Source organism: Cyanistes caeruleus, chromosome 2 (assembly GCF_971803275.1).
Source record: "Cyanistes caeruleus chromosome 2, bCyaCae1.hap1.1, whole genome shotgun sequence".
Classification (NCBI taxonomy): domain Eukaryota; kingdom Metazoa; phylum Chordata; class Aves; order Passeriformes; family Paridae; genus Cyanistes; species Cyanistes caeruleus.
Window position 1 is genome coordinate 18,535,186 of NC_141702.1, and position 25,684 is coordinate 18,560,869.

General features: G+C 37.5%; 2 protein-coding genes and 2 long non-coding RNA genes across 5 annotated transcripts in view; 3 read left to right on the plus strand and 1 right to left on the minus strand.

The window, feature by feature from the left end:
• LOC111925923 (uncharacterized) overlaps positions 1–11,902 on the plus strand; it is a 39,033-nt gene extending 27,131 nt beyond the window's left edge. The window contains exon 5 of the long non-coding RNA XR_015282798.1: positions 5,774–11,902. This is a non-coding gene — a long non-coding RNA (uncharacterized LOC111925923). The remainder of the gene's footprint in view (positions 1–5,773) is intronic.
• Positions 11,903–13,132: 1,230 nt separating this feature from the next.
• LOC111925922 (uncharacterized) lies at positions 13,133–18,229 on the minus strand. The gene is made up of 2 exons (XR_002862578.2): positions 18,147–18,229; positions 13,133–18,042 (listed from the first exon to the last, which is right to left on the minus strand). It is a non-coding gene; the product is annotated as an uncharacterized LOC111925922 (long non-coding RNA).
• Positions 17,892–25,684, plus strand: part of MYT1L (myelin transcription factor 1 like) — a 333,945-nt gene continuing 326,152 nt past the window's right edge. Inside the window, exon 1 of one of the 2 annotated variants that reach the window (XM_086875948.1) lies at positions 17,892–18,065. The gene's annotated coding sequence lies outside the window, so the exon portion shown is untranslated. Of the gene's footprint in view, positions 18,066–18,354; positions 18,650–25,684 lie in introns of those variants that run through there. The other variant, XM_086875946.1, reaches the window with a different exon arrangement.
• The window catches only part of LOC147654652 (uncharacterized), a 43,437-nt gene continuing 35,903 nt past the window's right edge, over positions 18,151–25,684 (plus strand). Inside the window, exons 1-2 of the mRNA XM_086875949.1 lie at positions 18,151–18,528; positions 19,369–19,463. Coding sequence (XP_086732075.1) covers positions 18,151–18,528; positions 19,369–19,386 — 396 coding nt within the window. The 3' untranslated portion in view covers positions 19,387–19,463. The remainder of the gene's footprint in view (positions 18,529–19,368; positions 19,464–25,684) is intronic.

Genomic DNA, 25,684 nt, shown 5'->3' on the forward strand with positions numbered 1-25,684 from the left:
CCATAGTTTCTGTAGTGTTTAATCTCAACTGTTTCATGATATGTATATATTTTTGCCATTATACTGATTACACAATTATGATAATACTGTGTTAGCTGAAAGGAGAACTCACAATTCTATTCTAACATGGAAAAATATTTTAGGAAATTGAGGCACTGGAAACTGAGGCTGGCCTGACACATCTTCAGAGGGAAATCTGTGCATTCAAACAGTGGTTGTCATTGTATTTATTGGGTCAGCTCCTTTTAATAATTATGTGTCTGATCCTAGCAGGGACCTGTGAAAAGGACAAAGCTCTCTTAGAGTAATTATTTTTCTATTTTAGCAAAGTCACAGAATCTTGGAATCAAAGAATGTTCAGGTTTGAAAGGGACATTACAGATCATCTAGTTCCAACTCTCTGCCATGGGCAGGAACACCTTCCACTAGATGAGATTTCTCTGAGCACCATCCATCCAGGCCTTGAACACCTCCAGGAATGGGGCACCCACTACCTCTCTGAGCAGCCTGCACCAGCGCTTCACCACCCAAGCATTTCCTAGTGTCACTGGCAGCTTTGTTTTTAAGTCAGCCTGTTACTGTTACCATTAAAACACATCTTAGGAGGTAGGGGCAATAAAGACTGACTTGGCAGGGTTGACTAAATGGATGGATGGAATTCAAAGGAATTGAATAATCACCACACAGACAGCATTTTCACATACATGCTTTCAAATCTGACTAAAATCCTATTAATGATAGTCAAAAGAAGCTCTGATTCAAAGTTCAAGGTTGAATATGGTACCTTGTCATGGTATGTCACTAAGAGTAGTACTTTAGGAGCCAGGATCTTCAGTGAATCAGAAACAAAAGTAACTTACATTGAGATTATTCATTCCTCTTTCTTCTGCATGAAGACATCCAAAAAAACCCTATGCATGCTCCACAGTATCACAACTCCTTTCATAATGGTAGCTCATAACAAATACCAGGAAAGTTTCTTACTTCATGCAATTGTTTTTGTAATGGGCATGATCCCTTTTGATGATTATGTTGGTGAGATACTGATATGGGCAAGGCACAAAGTGACCCAGAGAAGCTCCTGAGACCTAAAATGATGAAATATTTTCATGGTGTGTTTTCTTGACATACAAAGTGGGTGTGATATCTCCACAAATTTCTTAAAACTTTCACAGAAAACATTCCTCATCATGGGAACATGATGCCGAAAAGGCTATGGAAGAAGAAAAGCACTAAAATATTAATAATCTTGATAAATGTAATACAAATTAAAGATACTTTTTATCTCTAACTTCTAATAGCATAGAGAAAAAACTTCCTGTGCCATGCAGGGCAGGGATTGGGTTGGGGTGAGGTAGAGGAATTGGCAATGATGGAGTGAAACTAAGCATTGGAAAAGAAAGAAGGGATGGGGGAGGAAGGTATTGTTTAATTTTGTCAGCTTTTCTCATTGTCCACATCTACTTTAACTGGCAATAAATTAAAATAATTTTCCTTTAGTTAAACCTGTTTTGCCCACAGTGATTACTAAGTGATTTCCCTGTCTTTATCTCAACTCATGAGCTCTTCCATCTTGCAGAGGAGGGGAGTTAAAGAGCAGCTGGGTGGGCATCTGGCAGCCAGCTACTCAAGCACACTAACAGGTTAAGTGGAATATTCAACTATATTTATATATAATAGTATATTGCCTGCCTTTGGTGAGCAGCACAGAGCTGAGAAGTATTGTGTGTAGATGTTTAGTGGGATTCAGGTAAGATTTCATGTTAATTCCATAAAAATCTTTGCTGATTTAAGCTTTTGCACTTAAAAAAAAAACCAACCTAGTATGTTACTCTTGATATTCTCTCCTCCACAGCAATCTCCAACAGTTATTTTTGTAATGCACAGATCAACTCACATGTTAGAGCTTCTGCAAAACCCTACTTGTGGGAAACTCTTGTAAAGAGCAGTAATAAAGGAAAGTACAATTCAAAGCAAGAAAGAGTTCTGGAATTATAGCTGTTGATAAAAATATAAAAAGAATATTTGGGTTAATCAATAGCAAAACATGAAGAATTTTTGCCTTTTTTTCTTGTAAGAAAAGACCTGAATAAATAGTTCATTAATTCATAGAAAAGAATGGAAATATTGGAGGAATCAGAGAAGCAGATGTGGTATTCCTCGTCAGTGAAATAAAAAGTTACACACTGCCATATTGCAAAAGTAGTTTTCCAGTAAAATAGCTGACTATATGCTTAAAAAAAACCAAACAAAAAACCCCCCCAAAAAAGACCCATAAATTACAGGATGAAAAATTAAGAACAATTCATCCCATAAAATCTTTGACCCTGAAATTCTAAATAAAGTAAACACATCAAGAACTTGCTCTTGCCAATTTATGGGAAATAGCTGTAATTTATTGCTATCCCAATCTTGCTCCTAAGGTCTTTTGTCTAGGACCTTAATTTCAAAGAAGCTGTAACATATCTCCCAGCCTGATTGGAGCAAATTGAATCCACCTGACACTATCATTCAGGAATAATAATATTGCCCTTTCACAGAGATGTGATGCTCCTGAGACCAGAATAATTCAGGGATTCAAGTTCTTACAGTCAGTTGCTCCATTGAAATAAACTGTCATGGCTCTATAATGGCGAATGAAGCTGTCAGTATTTACACTATCTCAGATTTTTTCCCTCCTATCTCCCATATCTGGCCTCTGGCTACAGCTTTCAATAGAATTGCCAAATGGGTAACAGCTAATGTACACAAATATACTCTGCATATTTAACAAGTTCTATTACATATACTCCATGTATTATTGTATTACAGAGGAATCCTCATCACAAACCTAATTTTTTCAAAGTACTGTAGCAACTCAGAATTCAAGAACTTATATCGTATTGCAAGAGACAATGGTTGGGTAGCAGAAAACCCAAATGCAATGAGACCATGTTAGTGATATTCTCTTATTAATTCTTGCATTCTGAATTCAAATCATCTTGGATAGAAACACTATCACATGAATGAAAACTATCCCAAAGATCTTCTCTGTGTAAAAAATAACAATATATATGAACATATGACACCTTTTACACAAAGTGGCATCGCTTTACTGTAGATAATGGCAATTTAGAAGTGAACATATACTTATTCAGAAACAAATTCAGAACTGCTCGTTTTTTGCTTAAAACAAAAAAGGTGTTCAAAACATCGGGAAAGGGAAGGGAAAACAGGCAAAAAGTGATGAGAAGTTTGAGCATGGTCCTTTATATTCTCTGAATGAGCTCCACAGATCTTGCCTACCAATCAATATTTTTCTTAGTGCTTAGCTACCACCCATGTATGAAAACACCATGTACAGATGGTGTTTTTAACAAGCAAAGGAAATCAAGACAGGAACCAATGGCTGAAAGTTGAGCAAAGGAAATCCAAATGAATTTTAAAAGGAATCTGATTAACTTTTGCAAAGATACTAAGGCAAATGTTGAATTCCCCATCTTTTCATGTCCCAAATCAACACAGTCTTTAGAAGAAATATAACCAAACTTAGGTGCAAGCTACTGGGCTTGAGGCAGGGTAGCTAAATATAAGGTGTGCCACAGCACCACCTGTGTGTACAGGAGGTCTGACCCTTTGGTCTTTGTATCTGATATTCAGATCTACAAAAATTTGTCAGAAGATTTACTTCCTGAGAGAAGTCCAATTACAACCAGATTATTTTATTAAAGTGCTATTCATAATACCAAACTTAAATTTGCAGTTACTGTTAAAAGGAGAAAAGTTAGTAGCAAGATACAAGACCAAGGAAAGAAAAAGAGATAAAATAAAGAGCCCAAATGTAAATCAAATTGAAGTAGATGTGAAGAGTCCAAAGTAATTCTCATGGAAATGGTATCAAAAATCAAAATTAAATTTCAAGTTGAAAAGAAAGAGCTCTATTTACTGTGCTTTTGTTTCAAGTCAATACTTGTCATTTTCCACAGCAAAGTGTACTAGTATATATCAAAAATGTAAACTTTTGAAAATAAGAAAGTATATACTAAAATGAAAATATTATTTTCCAAGTGGATGTCTTTATCAAATTAAGCAACTGTAGTCAGAAAACATTAATATTGAATAAAATATAAGGACAGACACAGATGATAAATTTGACACAACGATAAGAGAGGTTTCAGCCTACATATGTAGTGTCATATCCAGAAGCTGGTTGTCTCTTTGTTTAAGTGGGATCACTGAGGTAAGTTCTGAAGCAATGAGGATCAAGAAATGTCAAGAATGTCTGAAGTGTTTATAGAACACCAGTCAAGGCAGTGGACAAACTGAAGTGGTAAGACAGGTAATATGAAAGGAATTAGACTGCTGTGTCCTAAAAATGCAGTGACCTAGAAAAATGTTCCTAATCCTAACATGAACAATTAGTCATTATTGTAATTTTACTATCAGATTTATAAGTTGAAACTGTGTAGGCAGTCACATTATCGATGACATACAGTTACATTACTTCTCTCATGACACTAAAGGCAATGGGAATGAAACTGGGAGAAATTTCTTTTTCCAGCATTCTCAGTATTTTTTCTTCTGCCACATTCTGTCAAAATGGTCCTTCTGTGTTTTCCCTATGTCCCAGTCTCATGTTGTTCAGGCTCTCTGTATACCTTTGGGAAACCAAGCGAAATAGGATAACTCCCTGCAATGAATGTCAATACAGCATGACAAAGATATGCTTCTGATCAAACTTGTGTTTGGGCAATGGTTTATTTCACTGCAATATCTTACTACAAAACCTACCATAACTATTTCTCACATTTATCCTTGGGAAAAGCTTTTGCCAGCTTTCTTCAACAGTTTCAATCAATCACTGACAGAGGGGTATAAGCTAAAACTCCCAAGACTTTGAAGAGAAGACAGGAAGTAGGAAGGAGGAATTTTTAATACAATCTACAAATACACAATGAAAAGCAGAGTCTAAATGAAGTGATAAAAAGAGAGCAAATATCAGAAAATACTTTCCTTTTACACCCTAAAAGATTAATTTTTAAGGAGGCTGTAAAAGCTGTTAAAATGAGGATGAGAAAAAGTAATGGAAATGATAGTGCATCAATTAACAGAGGGGGGCAAATATTTCAAACTATTTACTGTTATGATCTATTTCTTTGTTTCCTGTCCTTTACATTTTATGACATTATAAGGTCACAGTCCTACAATCTCAATTTGAGTACTAGTTTTGAACTACAGAACAGTGGCTATGCTTATCTGAATTGAAAAAAGAAAGAAAAGTTTTCTACCTCCTTCCTTCACAGTTTTTGCTTCTTTCCTGAAAGCCTCCAGGTATTTTTTCTGAGATTTACCAAAACAATACCATGAATTTGTATAATTTTATGCTTTTTATTATTTTATTATTGTTGTTCATTCTGGAGGATGGATTCACTCTGGAACCATTTTTTCATGCTCTGGTTTTCTTTATTATATTTTAACAACTCTACAGTTTCTCTGCTCTGTTTCTAACACGTCCTGTGGAACTTCCTATTTTCCCTGAAATTTGCAAATGCTTTTTTAAAATGTGGATAAATGAAGACGAATTGTTCATTTTATCTGCTAAAAATATTATGAACGCCATATCGTTCAACTGTTCTAGCATTCTAGCTTCATGGTCATCTTGAACTTAGAAAATTATTATTTACTTTCCTAGTACATATGTTTTCTTTTTCTATTTTGTCTTTCTCAATATTTATATTGCATGCATTAGTTTCTTGTCCTAATACCACTTTAAATGTTCCATCTAATCTAATAGGACACCTAATAGGACAGGTAGAACAAGAGGCAACAAACAGAAACTGATGCACAAGAAGCTCTACCTGAAGATGAAGAAGGACTTCTTTACTGTGCAGGTGACCCAGCAGTGGAACAGATTGCCCAGAAAGGTTGTGGAGTCTCCCTCACTGGAGATGATTTCAAGAACCATCTGGCTGCAATTCTGTGCAGTATGCTCTGGGATGACCTTGCTTGAGAAGGGAGTTTGGACCAGATGACCTACTGTGGTCCTTTCCAACTTAACCCATTCTGTGATTCTTCTGACAGGACACTCACCATAGTGAAGAGAACAGAAAATTGCTATGCTTACCTTCTCCCAGATACTGTTCACTCCATAGTATACTCAACAAATGTTGTAATCTTTCAGAACTTTCAATCAGCCACAATAAGACAATTAAAAGATGTATTATTTGAAGTAATTTTAAGGAGAAATAAGTATTCTAGATGTATGACCCAAAGAAGCTACAATCCATACAGAACCACATAACTAACGTGGTTGAAAGAACAGAAATACCCCTTTATTGTGACAAACCCCCAAGTACCTGCATTTGAATGATTCAAGCTCCTTGTTCAATTTTTACGCTACCATTCTTTCTATTAATTCTAGACTCTCCTGTCCTATGACTCATCATAGTCCCATGTCTTCATTGGTACATTTCTGAAGATGTATTCTGGCCTGAGAATGTAGTTCATAAAGGACCATACATTCCCCATTAGATAGATATTATTTTCTTCACCCTTGTCTCATAAATAGGTAAATAGGTAAATTATATTTTTTGAAAAATATTAATTTCAGTGAAAGGAAACTTTTAGCTTTTGAAAAATAAAATTTTCCATAAAAGCCACAAAATTTAATACAATGTTGATGATGTTGAAGACAATGAATATGAAAATATCAATATTAATAATTGTAATAATGGTTATAATTGTCATTGTTGTTGCTGCTGTTGCTGTTATTTATGAACACTCAGTAAAAAATATTCAGCTAGTCCAAAAAGGAATGAGTAGCTAACTTTAGTAAGTTCCTGAAATTATGTTGATTCAGACTTCATTAAAGTAATAAGTTTTTTTCAGAAAGTATATGCAAAATGTATTATGAAAGTAATTAAACCATCTTATACTAGTTTATCAGTAGGGATTAACTACTGAAAGAAAATATGACTAGAGGTTGAGATGGAAAGGTTCATTTTGTTTAGGCAATTCTCATGATAAAAAAACCACTTTTTTTTTTTTTAGAATTTTTTTAGAATTTTTGTGTTTAGACTTTATGCTTTGACAAAAATAAAGTTAATTTTAAAAAAACTCATTAATTTCTGTGAAGGGAAACTACTCACACTTCAACTTCCGATACTCTTGTGAAGGAGGCAGGGATCTGTTACATCCATGTCTTCATTTCAGTTTCAGAATATTAGATGCAGGATGAACTCCTGACCCTACTGAAGACTCTCACTCTTAGTAGCAGGGGAAGGATTTCATTCCCTCCTGAAGTATGGGATCTACTCCAAGCCACACAACAAAATATTGACAGAAGGAAGATTTTTGTACACAGACAGATATACATAAGAAGAGATCATGTTGACAACACAGAAAGATACAGGAGGTAGAATCTTTTTTCTCCCCAAAGTTCAATATTTAATTGTTTTGGTGATAGCATTATGGTTCATTTATCCAGGAGACAAACAAATCTGGTTACCTAGATCAGCAGCTAAAACTTCTTGTCAGCAATAAAGGATAACAACATACACAGTAGTTTCCTTCTCAGTGTTACACCTGTAAAAACATGCCAAAATTACTTTCGGCTATGTACAGTTTTCTCTACACCTGTAGAAACCATGTCCTCTCTTTCTTCATTTGCCTGTTACTGATTCTATGTCTGTGATTACATCACCTTTAAAAGTGCAAATGTTTTTTATGACTGGAAAAGTCAATCTCAGCATGAGAGAAACACTGTTTACAACACCGAGGGCTTTCTTGTTTGCCATACTACAGCAGGGCAAAAAAAAATAGGCAGCAGCTCTTTTATGTCTACTTTTGCATTGCATAGTATGGAGCTGCAAGCTTCCTTTTGCTCTTACAGTGATTCAGGTTGCTTACTTTAGCTTCCATATTTCTTTTCTTGACTGGGTGGTTACATCAACTACTGCCATTAATGGATTGCTAAACACATTTCTGTTCATGGTGTATTGTATGGAGAATGTGTCTACCAGATTCTGCAGCAGTTGTCTGTATGTGAGCAACTTCAAGTATTTTTCCGTTTATTCACTGATTAAAACTGAACCACGTGAAAAAAAAATGCAATATTGTGCCTTTACATAAGACTTTATATCTAGTGGTCAAATAGTTCACATAGTGAGACCGGTGATAAAATTATAGACAGAACAATTTAGAAACTAATATTCTATACCAGTATTTTTTATGCTTGAGAACAGGTTTGAGTCCTATGAACAGCATGCCTTCAGGAAAGGCTACTGCCCTAGCACAGCCTGTTATCTCTAGCTGTACCTCAGAATGAGGATGCGAACAGGAAGTAATTTTGAGGAGATCAATGAGAGATCCCCACTGTGTAGACAATAGAGGCATTTGAGATTTGGAATTGCAGCTCTCTTTGAAGATTTGAGGGTGAAAAGATGGAGTGAATGGAGAGAGAGCTGTAGGTTTTCCTTATTCAAGTAATAGTTTTATTATTCAAAACCTACATTTTCAATCTGGTATTTAAAAAACCCAACAAAAACAACAACAAACAAACTGCCAAACATATACGTTCCTGATTATGGAATATAAATATAAACATTTAATTTTACAGATTTGGTCTAAGCAAAATAAAGCAGACTTCAAGCCTATCCTATGCCACTCATTATTATTAGCATGGATTGAGTTTGGAATAGCTTACTGTTAATGCAATAATATGGTAGAACTATGACTGGCCTGTTTGCTTTCTCAGACCATACTTAAGCAGTGCCCCTGACAATTCCTAGTTACAGCACCATGAGGGACCTCCACATGTGCGTCTAATTGTGAGTATACTGAGTGGGGACACACATGCCTTCAGCTAGTGAATTTGACTCCATAGCAGCTCAAGAGGAAGAAGAGGACTTGGCTGTAGTCCTGTCAGTGTCACATGTGGGTGCTGTAGAAGGCAGTACCGGGTCTGTGGCAGTACATGTAGCCAGCTCTGCCTCTTTTTTCTGTGTGACTGCACATGTCTCCAAAACACATGCTCAGCCTACTGGCTGAACCTGCAAATGAGAAAGAAGTAGATACATCCATAAGCTTGGGATGGAGACCCCTGAGTTTCTAGGCTGTGATCTAGTGGCTGGGTAGAGGAACCCTTGGCCCTGTAGTTGATGGAGGTGGCACCTATTCTTAACTGCCATTAACAAGAGGTAGATGTGAAGAGGTATTTTGGTGTTTTCTTTTGTGATGGTTGCTCCTCATGCAGGACCTGAATGAAAACTTAAAAGCTAAACAAGTTTTGTTGTGGTTGAAGCTTAAAACGTAACCCTCTGAGGCTCACTAGTGTACCATGCCACTCTCAGTCAGATATCAGCACATGCAAAATATTGAATCATAAGCCATATTTCACATATAGTTTCACTTGTCATAACTAGAACAATATTTATCTAGAACTCATGGATGCTTTCCTCCAATCATGAAGTATTTGGAGTGTCTGAGCTAAAAGTCATTAAAAGATATGGATGACATGGTCTGGCTTTATGCAGCTAACAGAGAACTGCAAGGGGAAATACAAGATGAAAAAACCATACAGTGTAACAACACAGCCTCGAGAAGAAGCAGGTGGCAAAAAGCTAAGGAGGATGATTTAATTTACTCTTTCTCTTATGTGATTTATTTTTGAGACGTATCTTTATTATGTAATTTGTTTAGTTGTAAGCTGCACATATGAAGTCTACTAATTCTAAATTTAAATTGCAGTGGTATCTACAGAGCAAACAAAGTCTGAAGAAAATAAAAGGATATGCAAGAAATTCTAGTGCATATTGTGGTTACTGGCTCATACAAATAGAAATTCTTCTTTTAGGCCAAAAGGACCCATTAAGAAAATGAAAATACTTGAGAATATGCTTGATGCCACACCTCATCTAGGCTGCTTTATTAAGCAGCTTGAAAATTCTGCCAGGTCAGAATAGTTTTCAATGGTTTGGTTGTATTCTAAAAAATCCTTCCTCTCACGAAAGTAAATATATGGACAATTCTCAATACTCAATACTTCTTGACTTCCACTGAAAGTTATGTAAAAGTAAACTTTTGGCAGGTATTTAATGCTGCTTCCCAGTCAGTGCTGCTGCTACCTAAATCTGAAGACAGGATTTTAAAATATAATATAACCTAACAAAAATGGAATTACTTTGACCATTTTTACTGATGAATATTACCTTAATTGAAGGAACAAAAGTTTAAAGAGATGAGAAATGGCTGTGAGTCTACAAAAGCAATACAGCAGATTTGTTTCTATTGGACAGTTGAGTACAACTGGAGATAATAACAGTCACTCTCACTGGTACTGATTCACCAAATACTTAGCATTATATTTGAATTCCACTTCAAAGTACAGAAAGAATACTTCACTAAAACAAACCTGTAGATAGAGTCTTGCAAACTTTTTAAATGATACATTTATTTTTAAATGGGTATTAGGCAAACTGTAGATTTCTATTGCTGTGAAATATGTACAGTTATGGTCCAACACCTTTGTTGTTATCCATACAGTCAGATTACTGAAGTGCAATTCCGTTTTGGGTTAACTTTATCTCTGCACAGGAATTTTAGAATGGATTGTTGTTCCTTCCTTTACCTTGCAGTGAAACACAGCATCTAAATTTAGGTAGTGATAAAAGGAGGAGAAAGGCACAAAAATGTTCAAGTTAACATCCACAGTACAAACTCAATTGACATGTCATGTGCATTGATCAATCTAGGTTCAACTTGTAAACGGTCTTCTGCCTGATTAGTGGTTGCCTAAATTAGAGGCTGACATACTATTTCAGAGTTGGAAGATCCAGTAAAAAGAAATGAAGAGTGGTTTGTACCAGGAATATTTATCTTGCAAAGCAGGTATGCAAAGCCTAAGTTGTTTAATCAAGGTAATTGTTACTGTAGCAATTAGCCTCACTATATTAAATATTATTAGACGAACATCACAACTGTAGCTAAAGACAAAGACTGGAAGCAGTCTTACAATGGCTGGAAACATATTAAGAAAGATTACTGTAAAAATTCTGTTAGGCAAAATGTTTTCACAAAATTGCGGGATCGTGCGCAAAATATTATTCAGTAATTTGCTTGGCTGTATCTGTCAATTTTTGTTTCATTTTATCTTCCATTATCAGTTGCTCTAAAATTCATCTGTATTGTGATAGGGGAAAATAATTCTAATCATAGGTGAGGGTAGTGTTCAAATGTGCACCAGAAAGGTTACAGAAGAAAAAGAGAGCCTGTCTAATTACATCTGCTCTCTAACAGTTATCACAGCATTTCTAAAAGGATTCTAGAAGAGACCTTACTCTAGAACAACAGGTTTCTTTTGCTCTTCTGAAAATGATATTGTATGATCTATGTGATTACATCATCTGTTGACTGAAGACAAGAATCAATATCCCAGTTCCATGTACAGCATAAAGCAAATTATTTGGTATCTTAAAGCTCTCTCCACAGTGAAAATATTCTTTGAATCCCAATTTCATGTCCAAATCTATTCATGTGCAGTGAATGAAAGAACTGAAAAAGATGTCATATTAATAATTTCCCCAGTCTATATGTAAGAGGTTGTGCCATTACTATATTCACAGGTGCCACATGTATGTTACCACAACATATATGAATAGATTTTCATGCATGTGGTTTCAGTCAAAGACTTGCAATCATTAGAAGTACATGCCCAACCAAGTGTTTGAATATATTCTGAGTCTCGTTAGTAAATCCAAGTGCCTATAAATCAAGGTAACATAATTACATAATTGCAATGGATATTACTGCTTTACCTTGAAGAGCTTCTGGGCAAGATACTCTCAGACAATAAATATCTCTTGCCACAGGGTAATGCCATGTCCAGCAGGGCATTGTTATGTATGGCACTGTTTTATTTTGAAGATTTTCCTAGGTGAGGAACAAAATCATACAAAAATCATACAAAATTAGAACTCACGATTTTCAGCATTTTTTTCCTTCTTATAAGGGGTCCCAGATAAATCTGGTTTTGATTCCAATAAACTCCTTCTTACACAGCTTTTTGTCAATGGAGTGTCAGTGAAAAGATTAGGATAAGGAAATGGCATTTAGTGGTTGCTATCAGGACCACTGCAACTGCACAGCAGATAGCAATCAAATACTGCTGATGTGCTTCAGAGTCTGTTGAAAAACGGATACTGAAGCAGATGGCAAAAGAACTGAGGCCCAATATTAGTGTCTGTGAGATCTGCATAACGCTTGCAGGGGGTGGGAGATGGCTGATTCCAAGAGCACATCTTACTGTTATCAAGCTGTGAAAACTCAGAAAAAAATTTCATAAATAATGTGACCTAAAAAGACTTATTCTGAATCATAGTCTGAACGGTAACAGGGTTTTCCATGTATTCACTGAAGACTAAACTTACATTGCCGAGCTCTCTCTAACTGATTTTTTCCAGAGCCAAGTCAATGGAGAGAAAAAGGGTCCTTCAGAAAACTAATGCAAAGCACATGAAGTAGGCCCTGAACTGCCCTTCAGAAGAACCATTTGTCAATAGAGGCTTGGGAAGAAAGCCTACCTTAGCTAAAGTTAGCCTATAAGGTTACATTCCTTAATGCAATAAAGAAATTCTTTACAGCAAAATGCTAATGAAAAACAAAGTACTAAATCTACTACAGTTATCAAAAGGAAAGAACTTTTCTCACACTGGTTATGTGTACTTAATACCCTTTAAAATCTTCTCTGGTAACTTAATTCCAATTGTTTTCAATGTCTCTCTGCTTCTCAAGATGAACACTGCCAATTTTATCATGTCCTGTGGTTCCCAGTCTTTGCTCTACAGCTTCTTTGATCCTGTACTTTTCACACGAACACACAGACTTGCAAATTCCATAGGTATGTACTGAATCCATGGCAAAGATCCAATGGTTCATACAATGTATTTGCCTCATACCTGCATGATCTTTTACACTAGTATGCCATAATCAAGTTTAAAATGTAAAATAGCTTGCCTCTACTTGATTTGTGTTTTTTAACTTTAAAATTCTATTACATATATAAAATAACATGAAATCCTAATTGTGCCAGGGATTACAGAAACGTAACAGAATGCATCTGTCCCAAACTTGAAATACTCGACAATTGAAAGAGGGGAAACAGCAACAAGAAAATTTATTGCAGCAAGTCCTTAAAAAAGCCCAAGTGTAAACTTCTCACCAGCTAGTGCACCATCTTCTGGACCACACAGTTCCTGAAATGTGAGACAAATGTAGAGGTAAAACATCACCAGCTCTGTTATTTTTATTAGACTGATTTGTACAGAAGAAAACTTAGTGAAGTGAACATGTGTAGGAAAGAGGTTTCTGAATAATAAAATTCATTACTTTCAATACTTAATGAAGATGCAAGATATTAAAAAAAACCCCATACCTTCTCTTAACATATGATAAATATGAGCTTTGAATACTGTTATTCTGATAGATCATTAGCACAGCCATATTTCTTTCAAAAGAAATCATTGTAATCTGATCAATGCCATTATAATTAAACTGGCAGAAAAAAAATCTTTGACCAGAAGAGAAGGACTTTACACGTTACTTGCATGTATAAACTTAATTGTGTGATCTTATTCTATTCCACTGTTACTTTAAGAATATTTTCTTTTTTACAGTAAATATTATTCCTTGGGTTTTATCAATATTTAATTGAGATGTGGTATTTCTTTCTCTGTTTCCTCTTTTGGGAAATGAAAATGTTATACGTAGTAGGTCATTCTACACAAATAACATTTTCATAGTAGACAGAAAAATGTCAGTACACAATTCTGTTCCAGAAGAGAGACATCTGAAGTCTCACCATGTGAAGTACTGTCTTTTTCCTCTGTAAAGGAATGGGTCAAAATGTAAATTATAAGGTCTAGTATTCAAACTATTCTCTACTTGTTCTTCTCTATAGATGGCACAATGAAAATTTTCTTCCCTTTCCCATGGTATAGAAAGTCAGGAAGGAAGACTTACACAGAAAGTTGGAAGCCTACAAAGTTTTAACTTGACCAATTTAATAGAAAGAGGGAAGGACCATAAGACATTAAGTGATTTTTGCAAACATCTCAACCTAAAGGGTTACCTGGCCTTTGGGTGTGTAGTGTAGGTTCATAGGGTCCTGTAATACACAACCACATGAAGGCTTTATCCTCTAAATTCTTCTACTTTGTAATAAAGTACCACAAATACCACACACATTGTTACTAGGAAACCCATGCCATTAATGAAATCCATGTAATTAATAAATGAATATCTGTAAATATATATACACAAACTATTAAAAATTACTGTTAGCAATCAATAATTAATATCAATCCATAATATGTTATCAATCAATATTGTAGTATAACCAGTAACAGGAATAACCAAACACTACTACAGGTTACTACAACTTACTATTTGTGGAACAAGCATACCAGCAGTTTAACAGCAGATACAAAAGGTTACCTATAAGAATATATATTATATCAATGAGAAGTGAATTGGACAGATTTCAAAAGGGGACGCACTATCCAAAGAGAGGGTCGAGGGATCCCAGAGGGATCTACTCACCCCAAAAAAGCAGAGGACGGACTGAACCAATAAGGAAATAATCTCCCTTCAAAACTGATCCATGTGGAATCAGGCAGGTGTTCCCAATGAAAGCCCAAAGACTGATAGAAAGTTCATGTGGGACTCAACCACAAAGTTCTCAGAGACCAAGAGGCTCCATTTTGAATAAAAAATAGGTCCTTTTTATAACACTGAAATAGTGTAGGATATTCTACTTTGAACAACCACTAATTTTCATCTTTTTGCCTGTAACAGCCATTATATGATGGTGTTTTTTGCTCTTTCAGAGCTAGGTGATTTTCTACCTTATCAGATTATATAAATTGCCATTAAAGTCCCTAGGGTTTGCGCTTATCCATGGTATATCTGGTTTCTACATACTCTGGCTGTACTTGAAAGTGACCAGCTGCACTTTTCAAAAATGTCAGTATTTTTCAGCCAATAGTTTCTTTTGTTCAGTATTTGTCACCTTTCTACTAGGTCACTTTTATGGCTGCTCACATCACCAAAGCAATTCAAATCTGAGTGCCAGAGCCAAAAAGGAAGTTCAGGAGTTGTTTTAAGTATCCAACAGTCTTTTTCACAGACCATCTTGCTTCCTACTTAGCTAATGAGCTACTGCTTCCCACCTTAAAAAACAAAAATACTATCTGCATTTGGCTGATATGACCTCCATCATTCTTTTGCAATTAAAAATTACACCAATGCCTGGCAGAATGACCAAAGCAGTAAGTCAAATGTTACTGAGTGAACAAATGGTATAAAATTATACTGACTCTACTGACTTGGGCATATATAAAAACCAGCAACACAACACAAATGGCCTTTAGACACTGTGCACCTAAAACTGCCACATTCCCTGTTCTTTGAATGCTTTGATCTTGTGCATCCTGCCTAGACGTAATAACCCTCAGGTTTTGCTGCAAGATACAGTTACTCCGTTGCTTTATTCCCTCCTAATATTGATTAAAACTGTCCATTTATAAGAGCTGAGTATGATTCACTGAATATAAAGGCTCAGAACTGTTCCTTTATTTCATAGCTGATACTCTTTGCAGATGGAAATCAAAGGAAACACAACAGAAAATGACAATTCATTTAACATATCAAAAACAAGATACTAATGTTAGGAATTCTCTTACTAATTTTCAAAATGTTACTGACTTCAAGAAGGACTACTTTCTTTCACTCGCTGCTTTTGCAACTGACATTTTGTGGTAGAGGTTTCTAGCTTTGTGATAAAAATTTTGGTTGTTTTTCCCACACAGTGAAAAAAAAAAAAAAAAAAAAAATGGACAGAGCTATGGTTCAACAATTAAGCCAACAGAGTTCTATGTGAGTTGAGATGCATACTCAATTATTACTATATGTTACCTGAATTTGGTATCTGATTTGAATTCTAAGTAAACCCTGGTAAATCTACCATTATATGAATAGTCAAACTGGCATTGCTAAGTGGAATTTGTTTACATTCTTTATCTGGGCATCTCTTGGATGTATAAGATATTTACTCTATCAATTCTTCCCCCCCCTTCCACAGGTGGGGGAGTGAGCAAGTGACTGTGGGGCTTAGTAGCCAGCTGGGATTAAAACAGAACAATTGGTAATAAATTATATGAATGTTCCCAAGTTGAGTCTGTTTTTCTGTGATGGTAATTGTTGAGTGATCTTCCTGTCCTTATCTTGACCCTGAATCTTTTGCTCTATTTTCTTCCTCTCCTGTCCACTTGAGGAGGGGGAATAGCAGAGCTGCTTGGTAGGACCCTGGCATACAGCTGGCATCAGCTCAACACAAACATGAATGTCTAACTCCTGACTGCTGAAAGTATTCACAAATGAGGGGATTAAGTAGGGAAAGTGGAAGTCAGAATTAAATGGGATCTGTGACCTGACATCAGGATGGTCAGTCAGTTAAATTAAGAGCTAAACTAATCCTGTGCCTGCTAGAAAAAAAAAGATTGTAATGAACTTAACAAAGCTTTGAATCAAGACCTTTACACTTGAAAATTAAATCTAAGGTACTCTCTAAAATCCAGAGCTGCCAATGGATCTTTCTGAATATTCAGTGAACTTTACTGAATGAAGATATCTTTTTCTAGGGTGTGAAAGCATTCTTCTCATGAGGCCCCCACCTTGAGTGCTGCATCCAGCACTGGGGCCCCTAGCACACAAAATACATGGACTGGTTGGAGTGAGTCCAGAGGAGGTCACCAAGATCATCAGAGGGATGGAGCACCTCTGCTATGAGGAAAGGCTGAGAACTGAAGTTGTTCAGCCAGGAAAAGAGAAGGCTTTGAGGTGATCTACCTAAGGCCTTCCAGTACTTGAAAGGATCCTACAGCAAAAATGGAGAGAGACTATTTACAAAGGCATGTAGTGACAGGACAAGGGAGAATGGCTTCAAGCTGCATGACAGTAGGTTTAGCTTAGATTAGAAATTCTTTATTGTCACAGTGGGCACGTACTGGAATACGTTGTCCAGAGAAGCGGTGGATGCCCCATCCCTGGAGGTGTTCAAGGCTAGGTTGGATGGGGCATTGAGCAACAAGGTCTAGTGGAAAATGTCCTTGCCTGTGGCAGGAGGAGTTGGGACTAGATGATTTTTAAGATCCTTTCCAACTCAGCCCATTTAATAATTCTATGATTCCAATGATTTTCTCTGAAGTGCCTTGGATCCCTGGTGTAGGAGGCACTAAGATACATGGTCAGATGAATAGCATGCTCTTAACACATTAGGCTTCATGGGCAGGGGTAGGATATGCAGGGTCTGGCTGAAACAAGAGAGCAAGTGTGTTAATGAAGGCCTCTTTAAATAAATACTTAAATTTGGGTCCTAGTAGAAAATGCCTCCTTGTTTTTGTTCCAGAGTTGTAAGGAGCTGTAGCCTCTTATATAATACATAAACCAACATGTGAGGTACAGTTGCAGCAAACTAAAATAGGCACTGACGAGCTGCTACTGGCACATGGCATCAGAGACAAGGAAAAAGTCACACCCTTTCACTCCAGATCCTTTACTGTGGGAAAACACAAAGCACAAATCACCTGTGAAAATTATACAAGTGCTGTAAACTTGCAACCAGACACACTGCCAACTCCATGCATTAAGAATTTCCATCTGGATTTCCAAGAACTCCTTAGGGATGTCACATGCCTCTGAATTTCTTCTCATTTCCCCGTTTTGGCAGACCAGACCCGCCTTCGATGACTGTTGAAGCTTCTTACACACAAGCAAGGGCCTGCCGTAGGCAGGAATGGCCGTGCCCTCGCCCCACAGAGGGGCTGCAGGCCAGCTCCCCAGCCCTGCGGCCTCCTTCCATGCTCGTGGTCCCCGGCAGCATGGAGCCATGCCTCCGGCTTCCCTCGCCCTCACCACCCCGGCAGGCACTCCGACAAGCGGGGCTGGAGCTCACATGCAAGTTACGCAGCTGATTCTCGGAGCTCTGCTCTGCTTTCTGCTGTGCAGCCGCTCGAGGTGAAGTGAAGTAGGAGGTAAGTTTAGTGTTCAAGCGGGAAGGACAGGGAACCCCAGGGATAGCTGCTCCCTTCCAGAATGTTTCCCTTCACCCTTACCACAATGAAGGGGCTGGTAGACGGCCCTATGAACAGCTTCGGAACATTTCTGAACAAACCCCAGCTCCTCATTTCACTTTCCGCTGACAGTGTTGTAGCAGAGACTTGGGGAAACAGCTGCTTTGTCCCACTGCTGTGCGCTGTTGCCAGTTCGGGGCACAGCGGCGACAAGGCCGCGTGTGGAGACGCTGCACAACAAACACGCCGTGTGGACCGGGCTCTAAGTCAGCCCGGTAGCGCCGTTTTCCTGCTGCCCAGTAACGCTGGCAAGGTCGCTCCTCTCTGCGGCCGCTCCTTTAAGGGGAGGTCGCCGCAACCCGCACGGGTGTGTGAGGAGAGGGAGAGAAGGAGCCGGAGGATCGAGTCGGAGAGATATGTTGCGGTACTTTCAAACATTTGAAAACCCTTTGGGGACAAAGAGAAGCCAAGATGTGGGAGGATTTGTGGAGACCTAAAAAAAATGCTGTAAACTTAAGGCGGTATAGGAGAAGTTCAGGCAGAAGGTGAGAGACCCTTTCAGGGGCTGTCAGGGTGTTGCCTTAAACTGACAAAATTGTGATGAGGTGAAAGCACTAACTCGGACAAAACGTGCAAAGGTGTTCTGAAAACAGGCTCTACTTAGAAGCAGTGTGGTTAATAATTGTTCTGGTTGACTGTAGGGTAGCAAAGATGATCTTAGTGATTTCTCTCGGCCGCCTTTTGACCCTTTTGAGTAAAAGGGACTGCACAGTGGTGCGGGTGAGCCTAGAGGTGGTCTACTCCATGGAAGCTGAAGGGTTGTGTTTACATGCAAGTGTCTTGGAGTACCTTATGTTACAAATTTTGTGTGGCTAAAATCACACAAGAAACCTGATGTACTGATATGGGAAAGAGAGCAGCAGCTGTTTTCAGTCAAATAAGTTAATTGGCAAGTGCTCATCTGTCATTCTAAGGTATCTTTTGCCTATTTCTAGTGCTGCGTGTCTTCATGTGAAGCACACAACCTATGAAGACATTCTGTATGGTTTTTGAAACTGATTCAGATAATTTGTTCTCTAAATTCTGTATTTTCACAGGGTTTAAATAGGACTTCAAAACCTCAGTATCTGTTTGATCTGAGTGCTTAAAGTAAGCCATCAGCAGGGTTAGCCTTTGGAAGGAATGATACCTGCTTATTGCCCCCTTTAATTCAGTGTCTGGTGGGCTGCTCTGGGATTTTTTGTTTTCTTTATCTTTTTGCCAGGACAAGAGAGCTCTTTAGCTGCTGACTGACATTTTGCAAGCTGGTCGGTAGGTACATCTCAAGGCTCTGTATAAATATCTGGAGAGCATGTACAGGTAAGTTTGAACACAGAGTTGGCTGTGTGCTGGTGTCAGCCAGGAAAATGTGTTGATGGCTCCCTGGCCTGCTCCCCCAGGCTGACACATTTCTGCTGTGTAGGTAAAACAACATATGGGGTCCTTTTCTGCAGTCTTAGTAAAACATTATTTGGAAGTACTTACATGGACACAGTCTTTTTCCTGCTGCAAACTTCCAGCAATGCTTCTATTTAGATGGGAAAAAATGACATGTCAGTGATCCTCATTTCTACAGAAACTCCAAAAGAAACCTGGTTACTTACATACAGAATCTTTTTTTTTTTCATTTTAGCTGAAGATACTAATAACTGGAAAAAACCCCACATCCTTATTTCTTCCGCACGTGTGGAAGACTTATCACTTCTAGAAGGAATGATAATTACCCTCACAGCTATTATTCCTTAAGTACCCAGAAAGCCTGAGTTCAAAAGAAAACAAAAAAAATTCCATCGTGCTTTAGGAATTTTTTTACTTCCTTCTATTCTCTCTCTCCTCTCACAGTCCTTAAAAATTTAATCTTCTAGTGGGCTGTAATGGCATTGCTGTTGTTTTCCTGAACAGTTATGAGTTGAGGTAGGGGGAGTAAGCAAAGGGTGGAGCACAGTTTCAGTGGGAGTTTTGGAAAGGCTTTGAAGTGCCCTTTAGAATGCAGTGAACCGCTTGTAGAACTGGTGTTGGAAATTCTGGTGCTGAATAAAAAAGAATTATTTTCAAAGCATTTCAATGGATTTTTGTTTTTCAAACACAAGAGACTTTTCATTGGCTGTTGCATCTAGCTTTTAAAGTAAAGTATCAGGTAGTGTGAGATTTTCAATGTGATTAAAGCTGGCAAAATAGTGTTCTAGTTTACATAATTGCACAGGCTATCTATACCAGTAGAAATGGACTCTACATTTAAAAGAAATGCATCTCAGCTTTTGCTACAGTGGAACTTGCATGCAGAGATGGTCCCTTCAAAAATTAAAATATTTTTTTCTACAGTTTTACACTTTAATTTGGAATAACTTCTTAAAAGGCTAAGGGAAAAAAAAAAAGTTGATATTGAGAACTAAGAGATTCCATACACAAATTAAGATACAGCTTAAACTACTTCCGTAGAAAGGCATTAAATTTTCTTTAAAAAATGAGAATGTAATGAAGAAAACCCCCCCTTTTCTCAAATATAGGTTTACTGTGCAATTAATTTTATTTTAAAAAGTAAGTGCCTTTGGTTTTAGTCCATATGAGTAGGTCTAAAGGAAGACTGCCAAATGCTGTATTTTTTGCCATGGGCTCTCCCACTCGAGGATATAGCATCATAGGCAGCGGAAGCTGACTGTCTGGGTGAGCCTGAAGGACATAGTTTAGAACATGAGGAAGTCTCCACCATAAAGGACTTGTCTTGTGGTTTCATTGATGCCCCTTTCCTGCCACCTGATCTGCTACAGTGGTGCATCATGTTGTTGTCTGACTGCAATATGTGTTTTTTACAGAAAAAAAAAATAAAATGTGAATTTTGCCTTCATTTGCAAAATAAAATTGTAAACACATGATACTTTTGACTAGGCATAAATTTACTTGTGGAAAATACAGCTATATTTATGAAACATACAGCTGTAACAAAGCATGTATTAATTAAAACACAGCATATTTAAAGGGCTTAATAGATATTCATTGTATAGTCATATTCCAAAATGATTACTGTCTTGTATGCCTCCCTCGAAAATAAGTGTTCTGATAGAGAGGTTCATTCCAGAGCGCTTCCAAATTATTTTTGCTGAGTAAAAGAAACATTTTTGTGAGGCACCTTAGAGATAGGTTTGGCACTAAGAGTCTCCTCCACAGTCATACCTGGAATTAAAAGGCCAAAAATATTTTTAAACATGGTATTAGACAGAGGGAAGGGGTTGCAGTCTGTAAAGAATGTCTGTATCTGACTTCTTACCAAAGTTATTGCAGTTTTTGGTAATACCTGTAAGGCTTGAAAGCTTTCACTGCTTAAAATGGGAGCTACCACGTGGCTGATTTGTTATATAGTAGCTGAGCAAGTGTGTGCATGGGCAGAGTCACAGACCAGCTGGAAGGAAAGGAGCTGCTAGGTTCTTAATCACTCTGTGGTACCAGTGAAGATTTCACTCTTCCTGCATGTGGTACACTTATTATAGTATCTTATTGGTGTAAAAATTGGATCTTGCAGTTTGACCTGTTCTGCATATTTCTGTTCCACAAATGAATAATCTTGTAGTTTGAGACTGAACCAAAACAGAAGTGCACTGCTTTTCCTTGAAGATGCATAATTAATTTCCTACATCATGTTCACCTTCTCTGTATGTCATTTATCTTTCTTTTATGTGCCTCTCTTTCATTGGAATAGGTTTAAAATACCTCACCTGCTCCTCTTTTGCTCGCATATATAAAATAAAGGCAGTGTATCTTTTAATTCAGGATTTATGTACACATAGATTTCCAGTGACATTCAGCAGTCAGCAAAGGTCTCTTAATATCCAAACTCTGCAATCCTACATTTTACAACATTTGAACAAAGCTCTACAAGGGAAAAGGAGCACAGTAGAGACATTCAATGAGAAAACTGGTGGCTAAAGAGTAAATTTCACCTGTAGAGAAATTACTTTATAATAGACATGACCTAAAATGAAAAACATAGATCATTGCCATAGCTGTTCTTATAAAATTTGCCCCTAGAAAGAGTCTTTCCAAGAAGTAAGTTCCAAACTGTTAAGCACAGTCCTGCAAGTGATTAACACTGTGTCGGGAAAGAATCCTCCATGTAACACAGAATCACAGAACGGATGAGATTGAAGGGGACCTGTTGATATTATCTGGTCCAACCCCTTGTTCATGCAGGGACATCTAGTGCCCAGTGCCATATCCAGGTGGCTTTTAAATGTCTTCCAGGGCGGGAAACTCCACAGCCTCTCTGGGCAACCTATGACAGTGCTAGATCCTCACAGTAACAAAGTGTTTCTTGATGCTCAGACAGAGACTCCTGCATTTTCAGTTTGAGGTCATTGCTTCTGATCCTGGCAGCACTGGAAAGTGTCTGGCTCTATCCTCTTTGCACCCTCCCTTCTGGTATTTATGTACACTAATGACATCCCCCTGAACCGTTTTTTCTCAAGCCTGACCACACTCGGCTTTCTCAGCCTTTCCTCATAGGAGAGATATTTCCATCCCTTCATCATTGTGGCCCTTTGCTGAGCTGTCTCCAGTATGTCCATGTTGTCCTTGCACTGAGGAGTCCAGAACAGGACTCAGCACTTCAGGGGTGGCCTCAGTAGTGTTCAGTAAAAGGGAAGGATTACAGGCTTTCACCTTCTGCTTGGGATACTGTTTGCCTTCTTTGCCTCAACTGCATATTACTGCCTCATGTTCTGCTTGGTGTTCATCAGGACTCATCCCCTGATCCTTGGGGTTTTTATAAGTGAGAGATGGCTTTAAAAAATATTAAGTTAGGACCTTAAGATGAATAGTACTTTAATGTAAACATACAGGCAAACCAGTCAGTCTGGTTTACTGTATCTCTGTTTTGAAAGTACACATGTATTTTTCTCCCCTCCTTAGAGATGATACAATAGCTGCAGGCATGCAAACAGCAGTGCATGCTTTTTGGTGGAACTATTTTTGGGGATTAACTCTGAATCTTTTACCTATTCCATAGTATTATGAAGTGTGGAGAGGAATAGAAATATCAAAGCATGAAGCCTCTCTATTACTCAGCACTGACATAGACTTTTCTCACAGAGCATCTGTGTAATAATGCTATGTAATACGCTAACCACTAGCAATTTCTAACAATGCTTCTATGTAATATGCTAGCCACTCCTGCTATGTGGTTAGATCTGTGTCTTACAGTTCTAAAATATCAAGATTATTTTGTTCTTAAGCACACTTTTACATAGTGTTTTGCATGTGGAAGATAACAATCCAAATGTCTAATTTCTAGCCACAAGGATAGATATCACAAGATACCTAACCTTGTGATGGGCTTTGTCTGACTGTTGCTTTGGGAGTATGCTAAATTGGGAAACTTGGCTATGAGGGCGAAACAAACAAAAAGTATGTTTTAAGAGTTTCTAATAACATTATTCTTTCCACTTTGTTAAAATATGAGGTAACTGAATAAACTGCAGAGTTTTATTTTCATAGTGAAATATCATGACATTCATATTAGCTCAGGACTAATAACTTCCTGAGCAATGTAAATGCTGAACACACAAGGTGTTTTCTTATTCTGATGGGACTCTTGGTTTGATCATTACTTCAGTATTATTCTGCCTGTCCCCATCCTTAAAGTGGGTATATGCAAAAAAAAAATCTTCAAAATGTGTTTCTTATTCTGATGAAAACCTATTTTTAGAACAAGATACATAAAGCAGAGAAAAATGCATCAGCTGGGTGAAACAGAACACAGCACATCTTCTCATCACCAACTGTGTCTTCATGGGTTTTACTTTCAGTCCTGGTCTTATCTCAGTGACTTTTGGAGGCTCCCTGGGTTGCAGCAAATTATAGATGATCCTGTCTGATCCCTGGGAAAATATATTTTTTTTCATCTTCTCTGAAGCCTGATAGCTTTTGTGCATCTTGCCACTGCACTCTTATTCCTCTCTGCTGTGGGCATAGTGGTCTTTGCCCCAGCTATGTTAGAAGCTTATTTGTACAGTCCTAGAATTATTTTGGGGGGAAGAAGGTATCCCCCATTCACTCCAGATGGTTCCATCTTCCAGGTCAAGGTAAATAGCTGTTGTTTTTTTTTTCTAAACTGCCCAGTTGCTTGCTTTGAAAGGAATACACGTGTTCAGGGTACTGCTAGCAGCCAAATGAAAGGAAATATTTTCTGTACAGCCCTATGCTTACTCTATTCCCTTGTCTGAGATGTACTTGGATAAATACTATATTGCATATAGTATTAAAGACATTAAAGTCTTTCCAAAAAACAACTTCATGTTTCTGCAAGCATCTCATTACTGACTGCAGATTTGTGTGGTAGTTACAGGGCTATTTACCCCTATCAATAAGCAAATAAAATTAAGTAAGATTTTTTTTTAGAAATGCTTTCTACTCTACTCTAATTTAACTTCTGGAACTAGATTATATAACACCTACCTAAATTATGCCAAAATGTAATTTTTTATTTTATCTGTGGAAGCCAGCATGTAGTATGGAAAGACTTAAAATGCTGTAAGTTAGAGGGAGAGGCAGCAACAGAAACAGTTAAAATGTGAAAGATTGAGAGGGGAAGTGAGGAAGTACCATTGGAGGTACCAGTGGAAGTACCATAGGGTATGTTTCAGTTATTGATACAACCACAGAATGGCCTTGTTCAGGAGCATCTTTTAGTCTGGCCAAGTTGTACACTGAAATGTGGTGTGATTATTTCAAGGTGGAAGATTTCAGATATTTATACAGTAGTAAACAGAACTGGGTTGAGAATTATCTTCATGGTTTGTGCTCATTTTTTCGATTCTCTAAAGACAGTGACTCATTTTTTCTAATATTAGGGTTTTTTGTTTGTTTTGTTTCTTCATTCAGATCGTACCCTATACAGTCTATATTTGCCTGAAATGAGGGTTATTCTCTTTGAAAGGAGACTTCCTACTTGTCCTTCACTTCTACTCTTATCTGCAAATGAACATTTAGTCATTTTAAAGAAGGTGAAATGGAATTAGCAGAAAAAGATGAGTCAAAAGTTTTCTCTCTGTGTATACTGTTGTATTTCTGTACCCTGTCTGGAAAAAATAATGTAAGGAAAGAGGAAAAAAAAGTAAAGCAGTAAACTGCAAAAAAAAGGGGACTTCTCATTTCATAGTGCATTTCCCACTCACCTTTTCCTCCTCACTCCCTGTCAAATCACCTTACTTTGTTGCTGCCATTTTTATTATGAGTAGTGTAAACTATATTTATATTTGATTTCAGATTTTCTGAAAAACGGGAATATTTTAAGTGGGTCAAGGGACTCTTTATATAGTCAGTTTGTCACAGGCAGCTGATTCTTGTGACTGAAATACTGATACAGCCTTCCTTCAGGGTAGCAGTGAGGTAGTTGAAGGTTTTGTACGTAGTATAACTTGGTGAGCTTAAAGAATCACCTGGACATTAATAGGAACAGCAAAAGGAAAAGTGCGAGCAGCTAGAAAATGGAGGAAAAAATGAGAATAGCAGTTTCTGCTGAGAAGCAAATAATATGTGCTCTGAAGCAC